Below are 24,433 nucleotides of genomic sequence, written 5' to 3'. Positions count from 1 at the left end.
GAAATATCTCAATGAAATCTTCAACTCTGGATTACATCTGCATGTGAGCTCATTGCACAGCAATGTATTATCGTTCACTTTGGAAGAAGCTGAGATAAACCAAGAGCTGCTGAAATATGAGCTGAGTATTGATGTTGAGCTTGCAATTAAAATGAAATGATGCCCTGCAATGACCCCGAGAGATACTCAATTTCAAGAAGGGCGAATAGAAAGATTCTTAGAGGAAAGAAAGCTTAATCACGGAAATGAATGAAAAGCAGCGCAGCAGAAACTCTTTGGCAAGAAAGGCTGGTATTTTCCAGCCACTCTTAATGGGCAGGAACGTGCTTTGTCATTGTGTGCCTTTGTGCCTGTGTGCATTAATTTGTAGCTGGAAGTAGAAACCACAGACTTAACTACTGAGGGCTTCTTCCAGTAACAGCCATTATGAGGCTTGGGGCAAAGCTTGTTAGGGAACGGCTTCACGAAGAAACTGGGAAAGGGCAAGGGTCTGGAAAAGTGAAGGTGAAGAAACTTATTATCTGGAGAAAAGCAGGTCATGGAATTCTCAGTTGAAGAGTGAAGGATTTGGTGCCAGGGCAGAGATGAGTAATATTTTGGACGATGCAGAGCTCGTGGGTTGCATCAGTTGTTTTCCTCGTTGTGGTCTGTGGTGCTGTCTGATTAGAAGCAGGGTAACTGTGTGCTGGAATTCCAGTCTCTGGTCAGTAATAGCCTGGGCATGGGCTTCTTGAGGGGAGCAGCCTGCCCCAGGTCTCTGTTGTCATCAGATTACTTGACCTTTCTCTTCTCTACTTGGCTGGGAAATGAAGGTAGCTCGTGTCTGGGGGGAGACTGTACCTTGTTTCTGCAGAGAAGTACAGAGTAAAATGATAATCAAAGAAGACAAAACATCACCTAGGACCCTAGATAATTAGGGCCTCTTCTGTTACAGACTGGATTTTAACTGGCTCTTGGCTATTCTCTTTCCTTTTCCCATTTTTCTTGCAGATTTGAAGTGTTTGGATTACTGAGCAGGGAAGGAAAGCAGGGAGAAAGTGGGGTGACATCAGGTAAAGAGGGCTCAGAATTTGTCTCAGTCCTTAAGTTGAGTAAATTACCTCGATCAACTTGAACTTCTCGTTTCCACCCTGCAGCCCCTTCAGTATGAATCTGATTGAGCACAAAATATTAAACAATACTTTTTCCTTTCATTTTTATGTGTAGAAGAATGAGCATAGCACTTTCTAGCTGAAAACTGTATCAATATAGTGTCTGGCTCCTGGAGTTACCTTCCTGGTGACATGAAATCAACAGTATGAGCATTGAGATCTATTATAAAAGGGAGCATTCAGAGAAAAGTACACTGAAGAAATCCTGATTCTGGAACCTGGTTTCTCTTAAGCACTTCTGGATTTGTACTAGTAAACTTCTGACCTCAATTTCTTCACTTTCTGTTTAAAGTTGTGTAGTGTTTTTCAAGTGTTCAAGAGTCAAGAAATGCTCTGAAAACTCTTTACCATCCTGACTGCAGATGCTTTTTAATATAAAATTGTTATTACTTTATAAAGAAGAAAACTTCTTTTAGGTGTTTTATCTAAGCTTACATAAGGCCTTATTTATAGTGAGGAGCAGATATTTTGGCTTATTTTAAATCAAAGTTCTCAGCAGAACATGGCAATTTATGATGCTTACCTCTTAGAACTGGGAGTGCTGGTTTGTTTTGTAAATCTGTGCTCTTTAGCTTCCAAATTATCTGAAGGAATGACACTTATCTTCAAATCTGAAGTTATTAAAATCCAGTTATTTCTCAGCTTTCAAGCTCATGAACAGCTTTTCAGCATTTAACTTTGCCTTGTTCTTGATGAGTTTTACAGGTCATGCTTGATCTGTCAGCCCTGCAATTGAAACTAAACTCTGGTTTGTTTATTCTCCCAAGTGACCAGTAGGTGCCAATTACAGTATTTCAAACTGTTAAATGCAGGTGGCAAAGATGGCCAAAGCCACATCATCTGTTATCTGCAGAGTTCTGTTTTTCTCGGCGTTAATGTAGCATGAACTCATATCTCACTGAAGGAGAGAGTTGCTGTCACCTCCCCAACCCTCCCAGTGACACTGCAAGTGCTTGAGCGTGACGGAGCTGAGACCCTGAGCCAGTGTCATCAGTGTCTGCTGCTGGGAGCTGCCTGTTTTACCAATGCCTGTATCTGTAACCTTGGCACTGAGATGTTTGGCCTCTTTTTTGGGTGGTTTTTTGTTTGGTTTTTTTGGGTTTTCTTTTTTTTGGGTTTTTTTTTTTTGTTTTTTTGTTTTGGGGGTTTTTGTTTTATTTGTTTGTTTTATCTTTGAGGGCAAAAACGAGAGAAGTGTACTTGAGTTTTGTGTTCTGAGCCTTGCTTGGCATGGTCCAGACCCAGAGCCTCTTCAACACTGGGTTGGGGGAATGGGGCACTCAGTGCCCCATTTTTTTAAGGGAGGCAATAAATCTCTGAAGGTGATTTATTCTGTCCTTTCATGCCTGAGGGCAGCCTGGGGCCCAGGGCATGGGTTATGTGGGCAGAAGACCTGAGATACAACCAAAGAATATATAACCCTAGGAAGTTGCAGCCACACAGTTTTCAAGACTGAACTGATGAACTTTCACTGCAATTAATCTTGCTTAGGTTTTAATAAATAATTAAATGTTGTTTTCCGTCTTCAGCTGAAGAGGGAAGAACACAACCCCCAACACACCTCTTGAGTATTGATATCCAGTTCTAGCACAGGACAGTGATTTCTCCCTGGAGGTAGAAAAGGCAATTTGCAAGAGATGTTACCTGCTAGGGAAATACCTGAAGGGAAAGAACTGTTTGTGCCTTACCAAGGGAAAGCACAATCCTGAAATGCCAATGCAGCTGATGCCTTGGAGCCTTCATGCCTGAGAAGCTTTGGCTCTCCCAGCGGAGAAGTGCTTGGTGACCCAAACTGAGGAGTGTTTTGGGAGTGCTGCATTTCCATGATCCACAGCCTTTCCTGGCTGAGTGACCAGCCAAGCTCAGCTTTTACCCTTGTGACATCCAGTGGCCAGGAATGCTCTGATTCTGCTCCAACTCTGCTCCATATCAGTGGTTTGTTGGTTTGACTCTGCTCCACATCAGTGGAGTTTGAAGGCAGTGTCTGTTCAATGCAGAAGGTACCTGGACTTTCAGCCTAGAAATAAGGCCTGAAAAGTCCCATGTGCCCTCTTGTTTACCTGCCAGGGCAGGGGTAAGGTGGCCCATCCTTGGCCTGACAGAGTTGGAAGCATGCAGTTCATCTCTCTTGCTCAGCTCCTCCCAGCATCCAGCCTGTCTGCTGGAGCAGGGCATGTCCTGCATTCCTGATGTGATGTTACCTCACCTGCTGCAGGATGGACTGAGGATAGACTCTGAGCTATGGACAGTACCAGGATTATTATGGTGCTGTTCTGCCTTTGATCAGTGCAGCAGAGGGACTGTGCTGGGAATGCAGGGACATTCCCAGCAGATTTTGACAGTCTCTTTATTTCTTTTCTCTGACAGTTCACACACAGCTTGAGATTTTTCTGCTTTTAGTTGGCTGGAGTGCCCTGATCCATGCTGCCTTTAATCCCCAGGACCTGGAACTTCTGTCTGCCCAACTCTGAGCAAGAGGATGGAAATGTCTTGATTTATCAAATAATCAAATAGGCTGCAAGGGGAATATAGTTTGGTGTGCACGTGTGAATGTCAGGAAACAAATTGAATTCACACAAAACCAGTTGAGACAGATGCTGAGGAAGCATTCAGAGTAATCTCTGTTCATCTCCTAGGAAAAGGATCCCATCATGCTGAGCTTAAGTTAGGGCTGCAGCCTGCTTGTGCAGTCACTACCTGAGCAGCTGATCTCAGTATATTGGGTCTCTTGTTTCCTTAAATGTGTTCTAGCATAAACACGTAGGAGTCTTGGTTGGTAATCCATGTATAACCTCTATTGCATCTCTACCACCCTTTTATCCTTGTTTGGGGGGGTAATTTGCAGTGTTAATTTTAAGAAAGATCTTCTAGTTTCAAAATGGGTGTCAAACTCTCAGATTGTATGTCTGCATACTACCCTTGTGTGCAAAAGTGCAGCTGCTTCTGGGGCAGAGGAGAGGGCTGGTGGAAACTGGGGGAGAGGGGATTTTGAAAGCTGGAGAAGTAATTATTGCACTGTAGTTGGAATTAATTTCTTAGCGTGCTCTGTGTTTTCTGTTGACCAAAACAAGCCAGGCCCTTGTACTCTAGAAAAGTTGCACCAAAAATTATAGCTCTAGCTTCACGATACATCCAAGTTTCTTTCCAGAACCTCAGTTTGGGAATCATGTTGTCTGTGCCATGTGGTGAGCTATCAGTGTAGAAACATGTTGAGAGGGCAAGGCACAAGTGGTTTTTTTGGATGATTTCCTGCAGTGTTCTTCATTAAAAGCATTGTTTGCCACTGATCTTCAGGGGATTTGAAATTTAGGGTTCTTGTACTAAAAGAGTAGCAGCTAAGAGTGGAGGAGAGGAAATAAACAGCTTTTTCTTTCCTCCCAAGCCACCCTTCTCTGCTTGTTGTTGCTGCTGCTGTGCCAGAAGTAGGTGAGCCAGGTAATCATGGCAGTCTAGGGAGTGTCAAAAGGGTTACTTCTTAAACTGAGTCCCAGGTTTCTTCTTTGCTTCCCTGGCTCTGTCCCCCAAAGTCATCCTGGGGGTCACTGTTGGGATCAGCTTTCCTTCTGTTCACTCCTTGGTTAGTAAGAGAAGTCACAGAGGTATTTTGTTACATTCTTCAGTTTCTGCCCTGTGAAATAGAGAGCATTAACAGTGCTTGCATATCTGAGGAATTGTGATTTTGTTACTTTTGCACTAGAAGATGCAGCTGTTGTCAAAATTTGGAGAAGTTTTGGGGATTTTAACCTATGTATGTCAGAAGTCTTTTAAAACATCACAGTGTTGTCATGGTATCTGAGTATTTCAAAACAGCCTAATGGTTTTCATTGATATCATCACCACTTTGCAGCTGAAGGAGTTACTGTACCCTTGGGCTTTGAGACATCTTCAGAAGAAGCTATCTGTGGCAGAGCCTGAAGGAAAACCCACAGAAAAGTATTATCAGATGCACTTCTTGTATTGTCTGTTCCAGTGTAGAACCATTGGTATTGTTAAGATACTGTTTTGCTTTAACTGGAATTCTTATTGACAGCCTCAACAAAGAGATCCATTCTGGATTAGCCTGAAGATCTGAACTCCCATGCTTTTAAAGGAGTCACTAGTGGAAGACCAGCTGCTTTTGTGCTGGAGAGCAGAAGGCAGATTTGGGCAGCAGCCTCTGTGTTGGGAGAAAGGTCTGATGGTTTAGGTACTTTGTCTTAGTACAGAATTAAATGGCTAAAAATGAAAAAGTATTTTACAACAAACTTTAATGGCTGCTTGTCCCTACTTCAGAGCTCTGTCTCCACAAACTAGGGGAGGATACTTCAAAAATGTGCAAGAAAGGTGTTGGACAGTGCAGTAAAGCTTGTCATGAATAATTGCATGAATAATTGTGGTTACTCTTTTCTAGGTCCTGTGTTCAATGTCTCGGTGCACTCTGACAGCCCAACGATTTACCAGGGTGAGGTGGCAGATTTGCTGTGCATCGTCACAATGGAAGGAATGCCACTCGAGCCAGGTATTTCAGCAAAATTATTTCACCCGTAACTCATTTGCCTTCAGAAGTGACAGCCCTATGTCCTTGGAGTGAGGCTGGAGAGCTGAGAACCAACAGTTCTGTAGAACTAGATAAAAGCAGGACAGTATGCTTGCTTTTACACAGCTCAATTTAAAGCAAGTGTTTTTTTCCCCTCCTGAGGGGAGAGGGAAAAAGTGTTCTTACCATCAAATCCCCCTCTGCTGTCCCCACCAACTGACCCCATTGCAGGTAATCTCAACCTGCAACCATCAGATGGGCCATGAAAACTATTCCTATTCCCTTTAAATGCAAAGGAGTTCCATTGGCTAAACCATTTAGAAGAAAATGGTCATCTGTAAAGAAATCCTAGACTCCTGGCCAGTCAGCTTCTCACTTCAGAGTGAATTTAAGGCTTAAAGTAAATCTAAAAATCATAATAATTGACTGCTGCAGCCTAAATGCCAAAATGAATGTTCATTGCCTTCAGAGTTGAGCATCCTTTTTTTATGTGGAAGAAAGAAATACAGTACCTAGTTCCTGTGGGAAGAGTAGCAGACACAAAAGCAAATTTTTATGGAGAGCTGAAAAGTTCAGAGAATTGCTCAAAACCTAGCTGCTTGCCAAGCATTGTCTGAGCTGCTTTTCATCAAAATGCTGTGAGAGTAGCTCTCTTTCTTATACCCAAAATTTGGGTTTGGAGTCAGTTGAGTCATTATGTATATGGATATAAGCATCTCTTTAAAATAAATCTACTAATATATATGTAAATATAAATATATGTGAATATATCTAAATATAAAGTTGTCATGATTTATGCCAAACTTAAAAGCCTACACATAAACCACTACAAAAGAGGTGCTGTGCAGAAAATATTACTTATGATGTAGTGGCTGATGAGATGAGGTACCAGGCTTAGTAAAGGCCCATCACTTTGAAATTACAAGATGTCTGTTCTACATTAAATCTGAGCGTGGCAGGGAAGCAATTTGCCAGATTACAGTCGTGTGCTGCCTGTGAAAAAATGATAGAAGTCTGTAGATTGTATTATTGAAATGCTTGGTAGGGAGGAAAAGCTGAGTAAACTTTATTGCTGTCAAAAGACTCACAGCCTGGGATATTGGGCACAGCAAGCAGCAACGTGTGCCTGTGCATCTACCTCAGCCTGTGCTGTGGCTTCTGCTCAGCAGGAAGCCTCTTGCACGTTGAGGTGTGCTCAAGCTCTTAGAGGTATTGTTGTGAGGCAGTACTCAGAGCAGCTGCCTTCCTTTCCAAAGCAATAATTGCTGACAGGGAGCAGCTGCTGCTTCTGCTGGTGCTCGACAGCCTAAATGAGCTCAGCGTAGCCTTGTGAAAGAGGCCTCAGCATCCCTGACTCACTTAAAACTTGAAAACTGGAACACAACAAGTTCCACCTGAATATGAGGAGGAGCTTCTTTACTGTAAGGGTGACCACACACTGGAACAGGGTGCCCAAAGATGTTGTGGAGGCTCCTTCTCTGGAGAGATTCAAAAGCCCTCAGGACAGAATCCCGTGTCGTGTGCTCGAGGATAACTCCTGAGCAGGGAGGTTGGACCAGATGACCTCCAGTGGTCCCTTCCAGCCTCAACCATGCTGTGAAAAGAGGCCACTTAGTAGCAGTGGGGCTCTCCTGTAAGAGCTTCACAGTTGGGTTTGGGATGGTTTTATGTGTATTTGGTACCTCAAGATTGGGAGGAACACGGACAGTATAAGGATAATCAAAAAGGTTGAAGTAAAAAGGTGTTGCCTTTTAGGGAGCTGCTCATAGCAGCACAGTTAAGTTTTAACTTGGCAACTTCACAAGGGTTTGTGGGTGTCTGTTGAATTGATAGATGATCCCTGGAGCTGGAGATGATGCTGTTTCCAGCAGTCATGGGCAACCAGAGCAGAGTCTTAAATGTCAGCACTGTAATCTGTTCCATAGCTGGGTAATGTCGTCTTGGACATGGCAGACCTCTGTGGTGTTTTTTTATCTTCTTTCTTTCATGTTAGTGGTTTGTTTGGTTTCTTTCTTTTTCAATCTGTAGTGGGGCAGATGAGGCCCAGACGAGTAAACCTAGAGTGGAGTAAAATGTGGCATTGTGGCAGGCTTTGAGGGGACTTTTCAGTCCATGCTCTGAGCCTCCAGTTGCAGGATGAGCAGGATTTGGGGCCTAACCAGTCATGCTGTGTGATGAAACACAGTCCTTGCTGGTCCTCTGGATGAGGCTGGCAGAAGAACTGTAGGGAACAGCTGGAATTAATGCAGGGTGTGCAGACTTTCCTCATCCATCTCCCTTCCTGGCCTTGGGAGCTGGAGGGGGCTAATGGAGCAGGTTAGAGGAAGGGATTGAGGGCTTGTATGGTAGCAAACATGTAGTTCCTTACTGGTAGCCTTATTCCTCTGTGTCCCATTTCTGATCTGTCTTTATGCTGTGTCAGTATCACAATTTAATTCACAATTGGAATGGAGGACTTGCTTTTTAAATTAGTGCCAAATGTTAGACAGACTGTGAAAATACAGGGCTGTCTCATCCCACTGGGGACATGAGGCACGCTGTTAGGGAAAGCCTACACCTGGCATTTAGAGAAACAAGGCAAGAGTTATCAGCATCTTCTGGAAGAAAACAGATGACTGCAGTACAGACATGGTCATTCCATTTGGGAATGTGATGAGAAAGGAGAAAAGAGCAAATGCATTTGACTCCCTTCTGAGGGGTGTGGCGGCTTTCAAGGCCATCTGTGCTTCTTGTGTCAGACCTGCTGCAGGGCTGTGGTGTGGGATCCCCTGTGAGCAGAGGAGGAGCAGGATGTTTCCTAAGATATCCTGTTAGATGCACATCCTTTGGATGTATTTGGTATGGCAGCCAGCTCTGCTCTTGTGCACACTCAACTTTGCAGGCATGCATGTGCATTAGTATGTATGCCTCCTGTAGTACATTGGTGTCAGGGGCCACCTCTTCTCCCTCTCTGTATGCACAGTTAGAAAAATAAAGTACTTCCAAGGAGCTGAAGAAAAGCTAAATGACCAGTTGTTTGTCAGTGCCATTTGTTAGTTAGATTGATCCTTTTTTTTTATTTTTTATTCTAGAGGCATCACTTATGGTTTGAACCTTTTTCTGGTGGAGGCAGCTCACAATGCTTTCAGTGTGTGTTTGTGTGTATCCACCCTGTGGGAAATTTTCAAAGGGTAGAAAAGGTTTTGGCGTGACTGCTACATGCTTTAATTTCCTCTGCTTCTTTGAGACCCTGCTGAAATCGAGTGTGTGTTACTAAGCCCAGTACATGGCAGCAACTGCTCCTCTAAAGAAGTGCTCCTTTGCTTTGGCAGCAGTGGTTGGTGTTTTGAATTGGTACGAGGGGAATATGTGTGTGTGTCAGTGGGGAATAGTAGTTCTTCTGTGCCCTGAAGATATAAAAGCTGCTTCTGATACTTCTGTTGAATACACATTTTCACAAATGATCTCTCTAGACTTCCCAGATCACCCATTCTTGGGCTGTGTGCTTAGGGATTTAAAAGTATTACTTACTGTGTCTGAAAGGAGATGTGGGGTTTTTTTATCTGCTCCAGCCAGACCCAATGGGCACTCTGGAGAATTTAACAAAACCAGCTTGTTTACCCCTTATATGGCTTGAAGTGGTTTGCTCAGCTCTCTAGGAAGCCCTATTCAACCTCATTTAAATGTAGTAAACAAAAAGGGTCTCAAAATTGTGATTCAACACTGTAACAGGATGTTGAGAGAGCTCCATTCTAAGCAGTGGAAGTGTATGGTTCCTAAGAAGCTGGTCTAGAAATAGGATTCCCTCTTTTGAGGGGTGATTGGTCAGGGAAGTAGCTAAGACCCAGACAGCTTAGCCCTGTGTGTCAAATCGAAATGTGCCTAAAGATGTGCTTTACATGTTGATGATCCTCACTGGCTGAGGAGGGGAGGAAGCACAGCAGCACTGCTAACTCTGCTCCCAGAGCTCTCAAGGGCAGCTCCCAGTGCTCTCTGTTCCTTTAGAAGGGTGCATGTCCTGGTGGCACTGAGGTCCTTGATGGCCTTGTGGGCACTGGGGTGTGACGCTTCACTGTGGGGCAGCTTGGCCAGGTGTTCCACACTACTAACTGTGGCACAGACAGAGCCAGGAAAAGAAACCTTTGGTGAGTGGGAGCGTGGTTCTTGAAGTGGAGTTTTTGTACATTTGGGTCAAAAATTGAGAATGGCTCGTCAACATCAATGCAAGGTGTGTGGAATGAGGCAGATGCCTAGTGTGTGACCTGTTTTATGTCAGTGAATCTACATATTTATTAGCACTTGGGAGCTGGTAGGTATGTTCATCTCTGATATTTAGAGAGCACCTGATTTATGTCCTGGCTTTGCTATATTTGTCTGTGTTTTTATTGCATGAAACCCAGAGATAGAGAGAAATGAATCAGATGACTTTGCTGTATTAAGCTATTTCAAGGAGGATAGTGACAGAGTGCTCGGAGCCAAAGCCTCCCTCTGACTGTCTGTAGTGAGTCACTAATTGCAAACTGTATACTGGCTAATAAAATATGTTGGCATAATAATGTTGTCCCACGTTGTAATTACAGAAGATAGATTCAAATATTTCAAAATGACAGCAAGTGCCTGTACTCATGTGAAGGGACAGGAACCTCAAATTATCTGAGATGCAAAAGAAGGAATTCTTCAAAGCTGCCTGAGGATCTGAAGATTAGATTATTATTATTATCTTTTAATATCTAAATTTATTGCTTGAGGAAGGTCAGTGGTGTGTTCACTTAGCCTGAAAGGTGTCCATATGCTCCTACAGCACCTGGAAACACAAAAGCAAGCGTCAGTCTTGGATCTTTGGAAGGAATTGGTCATTCCCAACGTGCTGCCTGTGGACCAGTGCTATTACTATATTTGGCATAAACAGACAGCAGGGATGAAGAGTGGTTTCTATAAACAGAGCTCTCTCCAGCAGAGGCCCTGTGTCCCATAGACATTTGGATGAGTGCACAAAGCAGAGGTCAAAGTTTGGTCTCTTTGACTGAACATGTGTTTATGGTAATTTTTATTAACTTTGGTTTCAAGGGAAGTGGTCCAAGTGCTTTGCCAAGTAACTCCTGTAGCATTTGCAGGATGAGAGGCAAGAGGGATTGCTCTGAGGGCTGCTGGTCCGTGTGACCTGTGCTGAACCCCCCTGTGTAGGGCTGGGACACTTGCTCCAGCTGCAGAGCAGGCCAGGTGCTCTCCTGAGGGTCTGTGCATTGCCCAGAGCACCAGGCTGGGGCAGGAAACTGGCTGGTGTCCCAAAACACTTTGGTCAGACACTGTCTCTCCTAGGAACATGTGCTTTCTCATATTTTTGTTTTGTTTCTGTAGGTATGTGTAAAACCAGTGCACCTTAGGAAGGAATTAATTATACCTCAAACACTGGTTTGTTTGGCTTTTTTTCTGCAGTGAGGAGGAATGTCCCACATGGCCAGCTGATAATATACTTTAGGTAAAAGAGCTGAGACTCTCTTTTCTTCCTTTTACTTTAAAATATGGAAGTTCCCTTCTTTTCCAAAGTGCTAGCTTGCCTGATAGACTTAAAAATCATCTTCACTTAGATCTGTAAACAATTTCAGTACAACAGCAGGCTTAGGGCTTCCATTAGCCTGAAGGTCAAATGTAAAAGTTTAAGAGAAAAAAAACTCATTTAGCCAAAAGATCAGTTTCAAATTTCAGATTGCTGGTACTGTATTTTTCAGAGCTCTCAATACTAGAAAATGGAGGTTTGCTACATTGCCAAGAATCACTGGGACTGCCTTAGGTGTGCACACACTGTATCAGTACTCCAAACTCAGGACAGAAATAGTAACTTCTGTTTCCACTTTGTGTCCATTGGTTTGCTGATGTGCCAGGGAGGAGGACCTGTGAGGAAACAGGTGAGCAGGCTTTCCTGCCTGTGCTGTGGGTCATGCCAGGTTTCAGACTCTGACAGGTGTTGCTGGGCTCGTGATAGCAAAGAATAGTGGTGATTTTGAAAGTAGATACTCAGCTACATCTGCCTAATAGGCTTAGGACTGAGATTTGCTAATGAGATCAATAGGACCTTGCATGAACGCACAGCGAGCTGGGTGTGCTGATGGACTCTGACTGCGGGGCAGCTGTGTCAAAAGTGTGAGTTCCTGCAAATCCATATTATAGACTGTGTCTTTGGGTGGTGAAACTTGCACAAGGCATCATGTCTGATGTGTCACAGTAACCCACAACTCTGGGAAAAGTGTATAAAAGCAGCACAGTCAGGCTTTGCTCCTGAATGTTTTGTACTGTTACAGGTAATTTTTTGTGCACTGTGCAGAATATGTATTCATTTAGGCAAAATCTAAATGTAAGGAAGGGGCCTTCAGGATAGAGCCTTCTGATCTTGAGTGCTTGTGTAAGGCCCTCATGAAGACAGTGACTGCAAATCACTCTCTGCTAGCAAATATCTAGCACTCCCACTCCCTTTCGCTATAGATGCAGTATAACTGTAGAACTTCTTATGATGCTAAGCCTGCTTGGTAAAAACTTAGATCAGAGTTTAATACAAATATCAGAATAGCAGGCAGAAAGGCAAGAAATCACTTTAGTGTCATCCCTGTGGTAAGTCACCCTTTCTGTACAACTCCATTCTTCCTGTCAATGCATTTCATTGCAGTTCACTGCTTGAATCTTCCTAGAAAGGACATGTTCAGGGGACTGTCTCTTTTTCTTTCTGGTTTCTTTTTTTTTTTTTTCCCCTCTGCTGTCAGACCAGTGCTGGCCATGCTGCTTACAAATTAACCTTTCTGCTGAGAAATGGCACTGTGGATGCTTTTCAGGACTCACCAGCACACCTGAACTCTTCTTTGTCCCCCCCACACAGATGACATGTCCTTTGATGTCTCCTGGTTTGCCGTGCGCTCCTTTGCCCTGGACAGAGAGCCCATCTTGCTGGCCTCTCTGGACAGGAGGGGGATTGTGACCCAGGGCAGGAGGAACGGGAGCAGCGAGCTGAGCCTGGAGCGGATCAGCCCTCTGGAATTCCGGCTGCGCGTGCACGGCTGCGAGGACCACGACTTCGGGAACCACTACTGCCTGGTGACCCCCTGGGTGCGGTCTGCCACGGGCGTGTGGCAGCGGGAGCCCGACATCAGAGCCAAACCCATCTTCCTCTCTGTGAAAATGGATGGTGAGACACTGAAACACTTAGGTTTTAACACCTTATTATGTCCTTTTGTGGCAAACATCCCCCATAACTGCTTTTAAAGGTGCCTCAGTAGATTTTGTCTTTTTTTTTTTTTTGATGGTCAGCAATTTCTGATTCAAGATTCTTCAGAGGAGAAGAATCTGTTCTGCCTAAACAGTTGATAGATACAAGACTGGAGCATTTTCTTTCCTGATCACCTCCTGGTGATGTTTTCCATAGCTGAGGCATCTTCTAGTCAAGGGCACAGCATTCTCTCCAGGTGTTAACCCTTCTGCTGCCTGCTGGAGGAGGCCTTGGTTTGCAGATGGGCTGTGTGAATTAGTCACATTGTGGTTAGTGTCAAAGCTGAGAAGAGAAAAATCAGACCTCTGCCTCTTTCCTCCCTCTCTGATGACAAGACATGTTGCTCCCTGCACTTTATGCCTTGTCTGCTTTCCACCCAGAGTTGCAAGTGTTGCTAGACTTCATGAGCAGGAAGTTGCACACTAGATACTGCACTCAGAATTCAGCTAAGGAGTAAAATGAATACAGGAGGGGTTTTGAACTAGTTGCTTTCTTGATATTTCTAGGAGAGGTCATTTTTGGAAGTTCCATGAACTTGAAATGAACAAGAAGCTTTTGTTCTCCCCACTGTGCTGATAACTATTATAACTGTGCTTTCCAAACCCCTTTCAGTTCTTACTGCCTTTTAACTGAACAGTAGGTACTTCAAAATCTGTCTTTTTTTTTTTTTTTTTGTTTAGGCACTAGCTTTGAAGGTTGATTAGATAGGGTAAATATATAGTAATTCTAATAATTCAAAGCACAGAGGAGTCCACTCCTTGCTTTTTGGAAATTACAAAGAATGCAGCCACACTCTTCCTCTGATGGGGAAACAATCCAATATTTTGTTTGGAGAAATGCGTGAGAGGATAATTTTTGAAATAAACTCTACTTGGCTGTCTTACTCCAGGGCTCTTCTGGTGCTTCCAGCCTCTTCAAGGCTTTGAAATTATAGAGGAAGAATTAGGGTGAAGAGGAAAGGGAGAGACTAAAAGACCAATTTTTCAAACCTGGGAAGATGAAAATCAAGAAGGAAAATTAGCGTAATTTCTTTCTGAAATAATTAATCTGTCCCTGACTGAATAATGTGGAATTCTCTCCTTTTTCAGTCAAGCAGAAATAAAGGGGATGTCTGAGTTTCTCAGCGATATCTAATGGCTCTGCCTTCCTTTTTTCAGTTCTGAATGCTTTCAAGTACCCCCTGTTGATCGGCGTCGGCCTGGCCACGGCCATTGGACTCCTATCCTGCCTTATTGGCTACTGCAGCTCCCGCTGGTGCTGCAAGAAGGAGGTGCAGGAAACGCGGCGCGAGCGGCGCCGGCTCATGTCGATGGAGATGGACTGAGCACCCAGCTGGGCACACTGCATTTCAGGAGAGACTCACAGGGCTCCTGGACTGTGCTGAGACACTTGCTCACAGGCCCAGACAAGACAGTGCGTTTGCTCTCTGGTTTCAGCCTGGACCTCAGCTTCTCCTTGTTACACATCATGTCCTGAGAACAATCAGGCCATATTTAGCAACTTGGGAGTTCTCCTTTTCCAGCAGCACTTTCTGCATAGGGATCATGTCCTTCTAATGTGCAAACTGTTGAGCCTTCTTTCAGCAGGGCCCTGTGACAAAATTCATTAATGTTTTGTTTGTTGGTTCATTGGTTTTTCCCCCCCTCGTGGTTTTGGAAAGATGTCCCTGTATGAAGGCAAGGTGGGCAGGATGATGAATGGGAAAGAGGCTGGTAAGTGTTAGACTTTCACTGTATTAACCAATCTACCTTTCCCCTCTGTCCCCATCACACCATCCTGTTCCCTTTCTCTTTCCACCTTGGTATCTCAGAGACTTCTCTGTGTTGGGTTGAAGGCTGGGGAAGGTTCCTGTACTGGAGCCATCATAAGGCTGTTCCAGCAAAGAATTGTTTTATGGTTGTCAGCATGCCTTCTCTTCCTTGGCTTTCCAAGAGATTGCAGTTAATCCTGACATGTACCTTGCCTGGTGGAGGTCTTTGAAGCACTTTTTTTAAACCTTTTATTTTCAGTGCTCAAATCTCTTAGCTATGGTGAGTAGGAACTAACTTGAAGAGTCGATTCTCAGACAAGCATTTGTTGGATGTCTGCCTAGGGCCACCTTCTCCCACACCCTTCCACCTTCTCTTCTCCCCACTACAGCTGCTCACATCGTGCCTGAGACCCTGTTCTGCTTGTGGCAGGGGGGCACGTGGTATCTAGGGACAGGGCTCAGCCTTCTGCTGGCCTCAGCAGGGAGGTTGGAGACCTTGCTCCCCAGGTGATGGTGTGACCTATGAAAATAGGGGTCTTCATCTGCAGTTGGCCAACTGATCATGTTTAGAGACTCCTAAACTATGTATTACCAAATGCACAGACCAGACTTCAGTGCTGCTTCTGCCAGTCACTCACTGGTAACCCTCAAACCTGTGAGCAGAATCTGAGATCTGCAGTAGCTGCAGTGCAGCTCAGGATAGGAATAAGAGCAAGCCCAAGAGGGCAGCAAGAATCCTTCAGGCTCCAAGGGCCCTGGTCTTGAGCATGAGCCTTTCAGCAGGGCTTTCCCCCTGGGCTTGAGACCTATGCCTCGGTGCTATAGTATGGAACTCCTGCTTTGGTCTTCCAAATACACTGACCTGGCTCCTGAGAGGGAGCAGCATCTTTGCCAGGCAGTTCTGTCTTCCCAGCACGGCTGGTGTTCTAAGCAATAAGGGTCAGAATAAAGATACTGTGTACAAACCAACGAGGAAGTAGGACTTCACCACAGTCTGATGTCACAGCCGTGGTTTGGCTTGCATCAAGAAGGGTGAGAAATGCAGAGGTGAGGCCAGGGCTCAATCCTTACCATGGCTTTTAAAAGGTGGTAAAGAAGAACATCCACGGAAGGTAGTGGCTGTGGTGTGCTGTTGCCTGATTAGACATTAGTTATGTCTTAGACAATCTGCTTCTCTAATAGCTCATCCCACTGCATATTCCAGGGGAGCTGCAGGTCTGGTATCTGGCCTATGAAGGCTTTTTGTGCTAAGTTTTCTTAGTGTGGGTTGTTTTTTTCTGTCTTGCATTGTGACCTTTGTTCTGAGGCCGATGTGAAGGGATTTTCCAGAAGGCTGCTCTGTGTCCTGTGTGTGAACATGCATGCAGTCACATCTGTATGCTTAGAGGTGTCCAGGGAGTTTTGAAAGATGAGTATGAAACATCTTCAAAATGGCCTTAATTTGCAGAGTTGGGGCTTGCAAGTTGTTATTTAAGACATTTCATGTAGTATTCCAAAACTGGGACCCCCAGACCTATGAACCTCTGAAAGGTTTTGTCCTGAAGGTACATAGCAAGTTTTCTTTCTGGCCTGATGTTTTTCTTTCTGGAAGAGCTCTGAAAAGACCTCTGTTGCAGGCAGACTTAGCTGCCTTTCCTAAAGAACAGGGCAGAAGCAGTCTCCAGCTTCCACTGTGAAAGCCCAGAAATCTGTAGCAATGCTTTCCAAAGGAAGGGAGTTGAGGAAAGGATTCACTCAGATACTACTTTGACAGCAAGAATTTTTCTTCCTCTCCTGTCTCTACTGTTGTGAAATCTTGCTTTTTCCTGGGATGTTATGAAACACTATTCTGATGTTTGGGATGCTGGCTGATCTAGCAGATTCTTTCCTGCATTAACATCTGCTTTCTTCTCAGAAGGTTGTGGCATTGGGGCATCTTGGGAGGGGTGGAAGTGGTGGTGAAGTTCTAAGCACAGCATCAGTCACTTTTTGTCCTGGCAGACTGACTCCTTGTCTATCTATGCCCTTGGTTAAGTTTTAGGGGGAGAGGATCGTGACCGTAATGCAATAATTAGGGAATGGATGAGCAGGGCAATAATTAGGGAATGGATGAGCCAGCTCTTCCCAAACACACAATATAGCACACTTCCTCCCTGCTGGAAAAAAACTCAGGGTTATTTTGGTCAGGGCTCCCTTCTTCTCTAGTGAAAGGTCCCCGTGTCCTTAGCTAATGCTGACCTTCCTCCACAGCCCACAAAAAACAACTTTGTCACTCCAAGTGAAGGAAGCTTTGCCACTAGCTTGTACTGCTGACAGCCCCTTGGAAGGCAATGCTGCATCCCATCCCACCCTGTATTTGCTGTAGTTGGAAGGCTAGAAGCTGATGGGCTAGACCTAGCCCCCAGGTTTCCTTCTACTTGTGCCAATTTTGTATTATCCCCTTTTTTAAAAATAGAGTGTGAATCTTCTCTCTAAGGGAAAAAAAAATCTAGGTCACTTTTCATGTTTTTTATTGTTATTATTATTATTATTATTTTGTGTGTGACCAGGGTTTGTGTGAGTGGAGGTGTGTGTGCATCTGGTTGTGTATTAAACCTGCAGAGTGTCAGAAGAGTAAGCTGCCTGTGGTGCAGTACAAGCATCCATATCCTCCCTGCTGCAACCTGTGGTATTGTCAAAGTATCCTAAGGGCTCACATTGATCTTCCTCTGTTTGCATTGCCGTGTCTCCTGGTTAAGCTGGTAAATTCCTCCAGGCACTTGGAATTTCGATCCAGGGCAACCTTGAACATCATACAGCAGAAGGGCAAGATATTTTCTTTCTTTTGTTTTAATTTCAAAATTATAAAATAAAGTTTTGGGCACAATTCTGGAATGCAGGTACCGAATAGTTCTAACAATGCCGTGTAAAATGTTTCTTTTTATGTTTAAAATAAAGATTATGTCCTTTTTGATTATGTCTGTGCTGTGGGTCTGGATGTTTGAGCTAGGGGGCAGTTCTTTCCTTGTTCCCTGCATGTATGCAGACACTATTGTTGAAGGTATAAAATGTAAACCTCACAGTCCTGTTTCCAGCAGTGTTTACCCTGTAAAATAAGCAGGAACCTATTTTTACAGTAAGTTTTAAATATTTGCCTACATTTCTGGGATGAATTGGGAAGCATAATTATTTTCTGAGTCTATTGTGTTTCTACCCCACTGTAAGTCACCCTTTTTGTTGGAAGAGTTTTATTTTGATTAGCTAAGGACAAGAGTCACAGTTGGGAGTGTATATTTAATATCTGCTGTAAAACCTGGTGTTAGATGTTGAGTCTTCCTTGACCCCTTCATGAGGCTTCTCATTTCCAGAATACCAGGAGGAAAATCAATAGTGTTGGAAGAAAACTTCATGCTTTCTTTGCCAGTGGCTGAGTTTGGGATGTTTTTTTACCCCCAGCAACCATGCAAAGACACTGAAATCATACAGCAAGGAGGTGACTTGCTGTCATGGTTTGATCCCAGCTGGCAGCCAAGCCCCACACAGCCCCCCACTTGCTCACTCCCCCACTAGTGGGATGGAGGAGAGAATTGGAATGGTGAAAGTGAGAAAAATACATGTGTTGAGATAGAGACAGTTTAATAGGGAAAGAAAAAGCCATAGATGGAAACAAAGGAATTCATTCCCTGTTTCCCCTGGGCAGGCAGGTGCTCAGCCATCCCCAGGAGAGCAGGGCTCTGTCACACGTAGCAGTGACTTGGGAAGGCAAACACCTGTGTTCTGCATGTTCCCCCTTCCTCCTCCTCCCACCACTTTTATATGCCCAGCATGGCACTGTCTGCTCTGGGATATCCCTGGGGTAACTTGGGGTCACCTGTCCTGGCTGTGTCCCCTCCCACCTTCTTGTGCTCCCACTCGCTGCTGGGGTGGGGAGAGAGGCAGAAAAGGCCTTGGCTCTGTGCAGGCTCTGCCCAGCAGTAAGGAAAATATCCCTGCATTATCAGCACTGCTTCCAGCACAAATCCAAAACACTGCCCCATGCTGGATACTGTGAAGAAAATGAACTTTATTCCAGCCAAAAGCAGCACATGTCCTTTCCAGCAGGAAGTTGTTTGAGGCAGCAGTGGTTTTGGGAGGCCAAGGCAGGCTTTGGCAAGGTGAGTTTGTGTTCAGAGTGGTGTGTGCTGTGTCTGACAGGCTGCAGTGCCGGCCAGGTGACAGCAAAGTGTGTACCTTTGTACCTTTGGCTTCTTTCTAGATGGAAAGGTGTGCTCTGCAGAGTCTGCTTGCAGGAAGCTGGGAGGTGGCACCAAGCTCTAAATCCTTAAGGAGCAGCAGGAGCCATCAGCCGAGATGTAGGAATGTCACAAATGGTCCCTCAGCAGAGCCTCTGACACAGGGCCAGCAGGAAGGAGTGGTGTGCTCGTGGGACAGCAGTCCTTGGCCTCGAGCTGTGCAGGTTACAGCTCACAGGTAAGTTTGGATGAGCTTTTATGGAATTCACTTGCCTCCCCCACCCCCTGGGATGACCTGGGTCTTAATACCATTGTTGTAAACGTGCTTGGATTTTGTTATAAGAAGGAAAGCTGAAAAATATAAGTCTGGAAATGCAAGGGGGTACTGGTAAGTAAGTGCCTGGGTGTTGCAGTGAGTGATGGGAGGTGTCAGGTCTCTAACACTGCCTTGTACCTGCCATGGACTCAGCTCTCCCAGCTGCTGATGGGGGTATGGCCTGCTGCCATGGGGGCAGTCTGAAAAGCACTTTTGTGCCAGAGCCTGAGAGTTTAGTTGCTTTCATAACAGCAGGCTCAGGCAACATGCTTGGCTGTCCTTTTTCTCTGACAGACCCTATTGGTGCTGCTGTGGCTCTGGCTGACTGCCCTGCTCAGGTCAGGGCCAGTCCAAAAACCCTCTCTGGGCTGGAACTGACTGGTGTCAAGCAGGATGCATGAGGAGACCTGCCTCCTCTTTGTCATGTGAAGCTGAAGCCCTGCCATGCAAATCTTCCAAGGAAATGTGTGGCTTTAGCCTTTCCTGTGGGACTTCCCACACTTCTGTGGCTGCAGGGGGCTGAGGTCTGCACAGCAGGTATCAGGACAAATGGTGTTTCAAGAGAGAGTCTTTAGTGACTGATTGAAGCTGTGGGATGTGCTAACTGAAGGAAAAACCACTTCTCATCCTTGTGCCAAATACACCTCAAATGCCACGTGTAGCTTTCAGTCAGACAGCCTTTTGCCAGGGGTCTCCTTCTGCTACTGAGGAAAATGGCATTGTGCTGTAGCCAGCAGATGACTGATCCTGGGTTATGGAGGAAAGCAGGCCCTGTGGATTTCCAGGTCCCTCAGGAGAGCTGCCATAGACACAAGCTGTTCTCCTCTCCCTGGCAGCAGAGTTGCATTCCATCAAGTGCCAGAAGCGTAAGAGCTTCCACCTCTGCCAAGGGGGTAGAGAGGCAGGACTTTGCAATACAGGCTTTGGGAAAGCAAGTTAGCAATATATTACATTTTATTCCTTAGACTAGACCACAGACTCAGTCTGTTGTCATCAGAGGTGAGTGATGAAGCTGCAGAACAAATGGGCACAAAGTTCTGTTTCTTCTTAGCAACTTAAACCTGGCTTATGCCCTCTAGTTCCTTGCTTCTATGATCCTGGCAATAGTTTGACATACTTAATGGATGGTAAGGAGTGCCAAAGACACTAAGTTCCTAAAAGTTTCCTAAAGGGTGGAGCTAGGAGAGAAGGGAGGATGTGCTTCCAGAGCTCCTGCAGCAGAGCTGGCAATATGAACATACCTGGGCACCTGAGAACCCAGAGATGCCTGAGAGGACAGGACTGGTGTTGCCTCTGTAGCTCTTGTTGCCTCTGTGCTGACTTAGCTCTACAAAGGCCCTGGGATAATGTGCAATTGTTGGGATGCTAGGACTGTGGTAAAAAGAGAAAATATCCATGCTGCTTAGCATCTGCCTGGATGTGTGAAAGCTGTGTGTGGTTACAGCCAAATGCATGTTCTGAATGCAAGTGCAGTAGTTGTAACCTCCCCTTTGGTGTTCAGGTACATCCTTTTAGTGTGCTGAAACTTGTTTGCTGATTTAATCTGTGTTTTCTTCCTTCTGCCTTATCTCTTCTGTTTTTCATGCTTCATTTCAGGGGCCTTTTCTTGCCTTTGTCTCTCTGCATCTCAAGGACGATGGCCTTTTGTGCTTCACTCTCTGGAGGAGAGCAGGGGTACGTTGTCACAGTGTTCTTGAATCCATTGTTATAGTGTGATCTTGAATCATCTGCTGAGAGCTCAGGCTGCAGAACTGCAGCCCAGTGCCCACTGCAGAATCACCTGCAAGGCTGGCACCCTGTGCACATACACACAAATGTTTTGTAGCCACTTCCCTCATGAGGACTCCAGGCAATATGCAAGGAAAGTAAGGATTTCTGATGTGACTCCAAAGAGACATTTATATTCCCTTTGCCAAAGCAGAAGGGACAGTTTTTCTTTCTAAGAAAGATGGTTTAGCCTTTTTTCTCCATCTGCTTGCTATCATAACACAAATTCTGCTCGGTGTCTAGGAGCTCCAGACAAGCGACCACTGTGCTGAACATTTTCATTTTTCAGAATAACAACAACATGATTCATTGTTAACACCCAGGATAGCTACCCTGGACTTGAGAAACAGGTAATTAAAGAATGTAATTTATCTGAGATACACATCTCAGAATAAGAACTGTAGACACTTGTTTCTCACTATTGCTGTAGAGGAAATCACAGCTCTCCCAAGACATGAGAATTAGGCAAGATACCTGTATAAAAGTATTGGGCAGACAGGTAGGGGCTGAGAGAAATGAGGTAATGGCAGCTCCATCAAGTGATGGACTGGGAAGGAGGGAAGAAGTCCCAGCAGGGAGCAGTGGTCATTGTTCAACCCACAGACAGGTGACGGGTCCTCAGGTTCTCTCCAAACATAGCTTATATATCCATGAAAACATTTCCAGGATGGATTCTGATCTCCATTTTGTTACTTGTATAACACCTCTGTGCAACAGCCCTTGGATGATGGTTATCAGGATGAATGCAGTCTACTCTGTGTTTTTTATCCTTTTGCAGGTTCCTGGGCTTCAGCCAGGCAGCTTTTCTGCTCTGTGGCTACTGGAGCCAACCCTGCCTCATACTGAAGTCCCTGGTGTGTTATCCACAGTGTCCAGTCCCTCTGAAGGTGTTTTTCCTAGTGGCTGTGTCAACAGTGAGTAACCAAGCTTCTTGGAGCATTTAGAGGAAAATCATTGCCTTAAGGTGAGTCTTCCAGTAAAAAAAAAAAAAAAAAAAAAAAAGTATTTTTCTACTTTATTGTGGTTTTGGCTTCTGCAGGGACAGACCTTACTAGCTGGTTTTTGGCACTGTCCACTCTCTCCCCTGCCCCCATCACTGTAGGCTGACAAAAGCATGGCCCCTTCCTCTAGCTCAGAAATGTCCGTCTCAGGTTTTTCAGGGAGAGCCCTTCAGCTCAGAGAGCTCGGACTGGTAGAATAATCCATTTCATTAGAAATAAGATGTTAAGGTCCTTTTGAAGTTGATGGCTTTTCCTGTGGCCTTTCAGGTCCGTGCTGAGATGTCTTTGCCTTGTGCCATTATCTTTTTTTTGCCCCTCTCTTCTTTCTGTCTCCTACAGTTCCCTGCATGGATGAATGCAGAAAAGGTCTTTTCAGAAAAGGTCTATAAAGGTCTTTTGTGAGTTGCTATTCATTAAATTCCCTTTCCTCGACCCGACTGTGTACAGTGTTAACAAGACAGCTCTCAGGACCCTTGGGCATGGCGCTGCTGTCTTTAAACCCTCCTTTACCTCGTGTCACTGGTGGCAGCAGCATGTTCCCAGAGTGTCACCTCTTCCCAGCTTGGCTGAGACACACATTTTGGTGGTGAGAGGTGTTCTCCAAGTCCCTGTGAGGAGCAGGGGAGTTCTGCAGGCTGTCTTGTGTGGAAGGTGTCAGGCAAAAGGAAGATAGCTGCTGCTGCTGCTGTGTTGCAGTCCTGAGCACATCCTTTATCAAGCCCTTCAGTGGCAACGTTGAAGGGGGAGTTGCTTTCACACTGAGACTGGCAACCCGAGCACAAACAAGTGAGATGTACTGTGTACATTTGCAACTCTTCCTGCCATCTCTGTTTAATCAAAGCAGTGTACCCTGCAGGCTTTCCCTGGAGTTCACTGCAGCTCCTGCCTTTTGTTTGAAGGGAATTTGTTTGGCTCAGAGTAAACACAACTTAGCCTTTCTGTGACGATAGCCAAGATGCCAGTTCTGTAGTGCAAATGGGGGAGAGCAGCAGCAGCAGCCTCAGTATTGCCTACAATGTGCTCTGCCTTGTGGTGCTGGTGTGACAGTGTGGGATGATGCTGTCCAGAGTGCTCTACCCAAACCTAAGGAGGGTGAAAAGGTGACATATAGGAAACAGAGCATCTACTGCATGGCCAGGTAGCTAAACACACCCAGCCCATCCTACACTGGGAGGCAAAGTTCCCCTGGCAGCCCCTCAGGCCCCAAGCTGACTTTCTTTGGACACCTGCATGTGGATGCTTGAAGAAAAGAGAGAAAATATGCTTTTGGAGCTTCAAGAGGAACTGAAGCTGGCAGTTCTGGGATTTTAAAAAAGGCCACTCTGGCTCTGCTGTTGGGCCTTAAAAGCCACTGCTATTCCTGTGATCTCAGAGGAGTGGGAAAGAGGGAGTTCTTTCAGGCAGATGAGCAAAGCTTTTGATGGTAGGTGAGGTGTAAGTGTAGCTCTGCCATTGCTCCCTTGCTTTGTCATTTCAGGAGCACAGCTGTGAGATGGTCCCATGTTGTTGGCAGTGCTGGGCCAGCCCCACTCTTCTGGTGCAGAAAACACTTTGGTGTCCTGGCTAGTAAGGATGGGACTTTCTGTCTATGTAGGTGGTCGGGTTTTATGTGGTGAGGTTTCCCCTGCAAGCCCTAGTGCTGCTCCGTGGGACCTCCAGCTCCTCCCTCTTCAGCCCCAGTCCTGCAGTTGCCCGCCTACAGCTCCTGGATGCTCTGCTCGCTGCAGTAGCCTCAGGGCGGGGAAAAATTCACACACTGCCACTGGAGAGGCATGTGCTTCCTGAAGTGCCTTGGGACCCTCTGCCTACCTCTAGGACTGGGAAACATGGTTTTGTCCATATTCCACTTGGGTTTGTTAGGAGGGCACCTCCCTGCTGCAGCCACTGGTGCAGTGGGTTTTGGGAATAGGAGTTGTCATTTTCCCAGCCTAGATGCATTTAACAATTGGTTGCAGCAATGGGTGTTTAATTCTCTTGCAAGCATTTCCAGGCTAGCTATTTAATTTGATTTTTTTCAAACCCTCTTGCTTCTGGAAATCCTGTAATCGAATCCAAGCTCTGTCAATCTAATTAGTTTTGAAGTGCAGAATCTCCATAACTTAGAGACCTAAATAAGCAGCTTAATATGAAAACCTAGTTTCTCTCCCAACACGTAACACCACCGTCCTGTGCTCCCCCCCAGAAACTCCAATGCAACTGCTCTCCTATCCCTCTGTTAACCTCCCTCCTCTCTTCCCCGGCCTCTGCCCAGGCTCTTGTCCATGGGGAACTGAAACAACCAGGCTCATCCCACTGCTGCTGTGCTTCAAAGAGCCTTTCATGATGCTGCTTGTGTAAAAGATGCTGATGCTGCTTCAGATGCCAGCGCAGAGCGGGCCGGGGGCGGCTCCTGGTGCTGCGCAGAAGCCGGGCTGGGCAGGGGGGCTGCACTTGGAGACTTCACTGTGACGTGATCAGGCCCTGTGTGTGCTGCAGAGGGGATCACCAGGATTCATGGAGGGCAGGCTG

General features: G+C 45.5%; 1 protein-coding gene across 2 annotated transcripts in view; it reads left to right on the top strand.

Annotated features, from left to right (window-relative positions):
- Window positions 1-17,586, top strand: part of PTGFRN (prostaglandin F2 receptor inhibitor) — a 67,463-nt gene extending 49,877 nt beyond the window's left edge. For both annotated transcript variants that reach the window (XM_054628210.2, XM_077174556.1), the window contains 3 exons: window positions 5,542-5,649; window positions 12,515-12,820; window positions 14,059-17,586. In XM_054628210.2, coding sequence (XP_054484185.2) covers window positions 5,542-5,649; window positions 12,515-12,820; window positions 14,059-14,225 — 581 coding nt within the window. In that variant the 3' untranslated portion in view covers window positions 14,226-17,586. The remainder of the gene's footprint in view (window positions 1-5,541; window positions 5,650-12,514; window positions 12,821-14,058) is intronic.
- Window positions 17,587-24,433: the final 6,847 nt, after the last annotated feature.

This window comes from Agelaius phoeniceus, chromosome 2, assembly GCF_051311805.1.
Source record: "Agelaius phoeniceus isolate bAgePho1 chromosome 2, bAgePho1.hap1, whole genome shotgun sequence".
NCBI lineage: Eukaryota > Metazoa > Chordata > Aves > Passeriformes > Icteridae > Agelaius > Agelaius phoeniceus.
This window is presented reverse-complemented; position numbering and strand designations above follow the sequence as displayed.